Genomic DNA, 2,514 nt, shown 5'->3' on the forward strand with positions numbered 1-2,514 from the left:
CCCCTTCCATCCCGCACCCAGGGCAAGCCGTGGACGTGTTTCCCGCCCTGCATGGACGAGTCCAGACGTCTGCGCTGGTGGGCGTTGTCTCTCCGTCTGGGTCTCGTGCTCTTCACCTGCGCTATGGCTGTGAGCGTGCCGCACTTCGCCCTTCTCATGGGTCTCATAGGCTCCTTCACAGGCACCATGCTCTCTCTCGTCTGGCCCTGCTACTTCCATCTGCGTCTGCGATGGTACTCCATGTCGCGACTAGCCAGACTCTGCGATATTCTCATCATCTTGTTAGGATTTGTCTGCGGGATTATTGGGATATACTACTCCGCGCATGCGCTGTCCCGCGCCTTCAGGGGACTCCCGCCTCAGCCTATTCACTCCCTGAAGCTACCGATAGGCCAGTGAAATAGATACAACTTTTCCTGTTATTTATTTTGAATTGAATAGTTGCTGTATCTCATTTTTTTCCAGACAAATTTTGGAATTACGTCAGGATATGGAACAGATTATGAACGCTTCTGTGATCACTTCATTGTAACTATTATGAGTGTTATGCTAGTTCTTTCTTAAAACCTGTAAATTAAATAGTAATTAATGATGAATGATGGGGAGATTTTAAAACGGACTGAACAATGTTGGAATTAATTAAATTAGAGTTTAACACAAATTGCCAAAAGTATCTAAACATTCAGTTTTCAAACCTCATCATGTTCTTTGATTTAGAGACCCCCAAGTGTCCTAGAGTGGGTGTCTTTTTCCGTTGCTGTGTTAAAATCATAGACAAAAAGGGTGTGTTTGTGGTGTTTTTTAAATACATAATATTACATTAATATCTTCTTGGCCTACTGCCAGGACACATTTACAACATTGTGCGTTTGTGTTTGTGTGTGTGTGTGTGTGTGTGTGTGTGTGTGTGTGTGTGTGTGTGTGTGTTTTATAGTATTGCTACTTGTAAAATTTTCTTAAATCCCCCTCCATTCTTAGTTTAAAATAATGTGTTTTAATAAATGTGATCATCTCTATTTATTTCCTGTTCATGTACTTCCTTATTTCCTGTCTCTGTTTTGCCACATTGGTTAAATTAAGAGAACACAATGTTATGATTCTGATAGATTTACAATTTTCTTTCTTTTTTTTTAAAAATTCAAATGATGCGGAAGTTATATTTTGTGTGGTGTACAAAAACAATGTGTCGGGACACGCTGAAATCAGGCGCTCGTCAAAATAATGAAATCTAACAAAAAGATAAATCCCCCCCCCCTCCCCAGTTGGACAATTTTTAAATGGAGTTGATGTATTTTGCTAAATCCCTTTATTGCCCTAAAAAAAGACATTTTTGTATATATTTACGGAAACCAAGGTTTTAAAAAATGTCAATATAAAGAATACAAGGACACCAAAGCTTTGAAATTCACCTAACCTTGGAAGTCATTTTCACGTCAATTTTACCTCTTACGCCCAGCGACCCAAATTCCCTTCGAACGAAAATATCTCGACCTCTCTATCCAAGATAAGAAGGTATTTCTTTCATCAAAAGCAAGGCAAATAAACAGACTTTAAGATGATACAGATAATTCCATATGCCCAAAAGTTGTCGAGCGCCTGATTCCACCGAGTCGTGATATTTTTTGTTATATCGCTTCCTCAGAATTACACAGATCTATCTGACATTTTTTTTACCAGAAAGAAAATGTGTTAGGACGTGGTGGAATCAGGCTCTCGTTAATTTTTAGGCATGTAGAGTTATTGGTATCATCTTAAAGCCTGTTCATTTGTCTTGCTTTGGATGAAAACAATATCTATTTATCTTGAACAGAAGTATAGATAATTGCGAATGAAGGAGGTGGAGATCACCTGGTTTCAGAGGTAAAATTAGTGAAAAAGTGGCCGCCAAAGCTTGGTAAATTCCAAAGCTGGAGAGTCCATGGAAAACTGTAAATTTATATTTTTTGTGCGTTTAATCAACGTTTTCGGTGAAATTCTCAAAAGAATGTGTTTGTAAATGGACATAAAAGGTATTGAGCCAAAAACCAAAATTTGATAAAAATTGGTAAGCAGGGAGAAAACTGCTGTTCCCTTCGATTTCAATATTTTGACGAGAGCCTGATTCCACCACGCTGCCTCACAAATGCTCTCTCTACCCTATCAAAATCATAAGAATATTCGGAGTCGTTATCAATATATTTATATAATTGCATCTAAAAAAGCTTAACATATCGTGAAACTAAAAATAATTTGACGTCAAATTCCCCAAAACTAGGTATTGAGCAGATAGTACATTGTAATTCTAAGTTAGCGATATAATATATGTGTTGCATCTGTGCGGCTTATTGATGAAACGTTTGTGATTGTCAATCATTGCCAGCACTTTAAACAAGGATCTGTATTGGCTGCTCAGTACATAAGGCTCTAGGCTATCATACGTCACTTTTCAAAAGGACATATTAGATATTAATTATGGCCGAGTCCGACACAAAGCAGTTTACTTTTGTGTATATGCAGGTAAGCTCTCGCCCATGG

General features: G+C 38.3%; 1 protein-coding gene across 1 annotated transcript in view; it reads left to right on the plus strand.

The window, feature by feature from the left end:
* LOC118477484 (vesicular GABA transporter-like) overlaps positions 1 to 1,017 on the plus strand; it is a 24,872-nt gene extending 23,855 nt beyond the window's left edge. The window contains exon 4 of the mRNA XM_035969030.1: positions 22 to 1,017. Coding sequence (XP_035824923.1) covers positions 22 to 399 — 378 coding nt within the window. The 3' untranslated portion in view covers positions 400 to 1,017. The remainder of the gene's footprint in view (positions 1 to 21) is intronic.
* Positions 1,018 to 2,514: the final 1,497 nt, after the last annotated feature.

The sequence above is a fragment of the Aplysia californica genome, unplaced genomic scaffold (assembly GCF_000002075.1).
Source record: "Aplysia californica isolate F4 #8 unplaced genomic scaffold, AplCal3.0 scaffold00107, whole genome shotgun sequence".
Classification (NCBI taxonomy): domain Eukaryota; kingdom Metazoa; phylum Mollusca; class Gastropoda; order Aplysiida; family Aplysiidae; genus Aplysia; species Aplysia californica.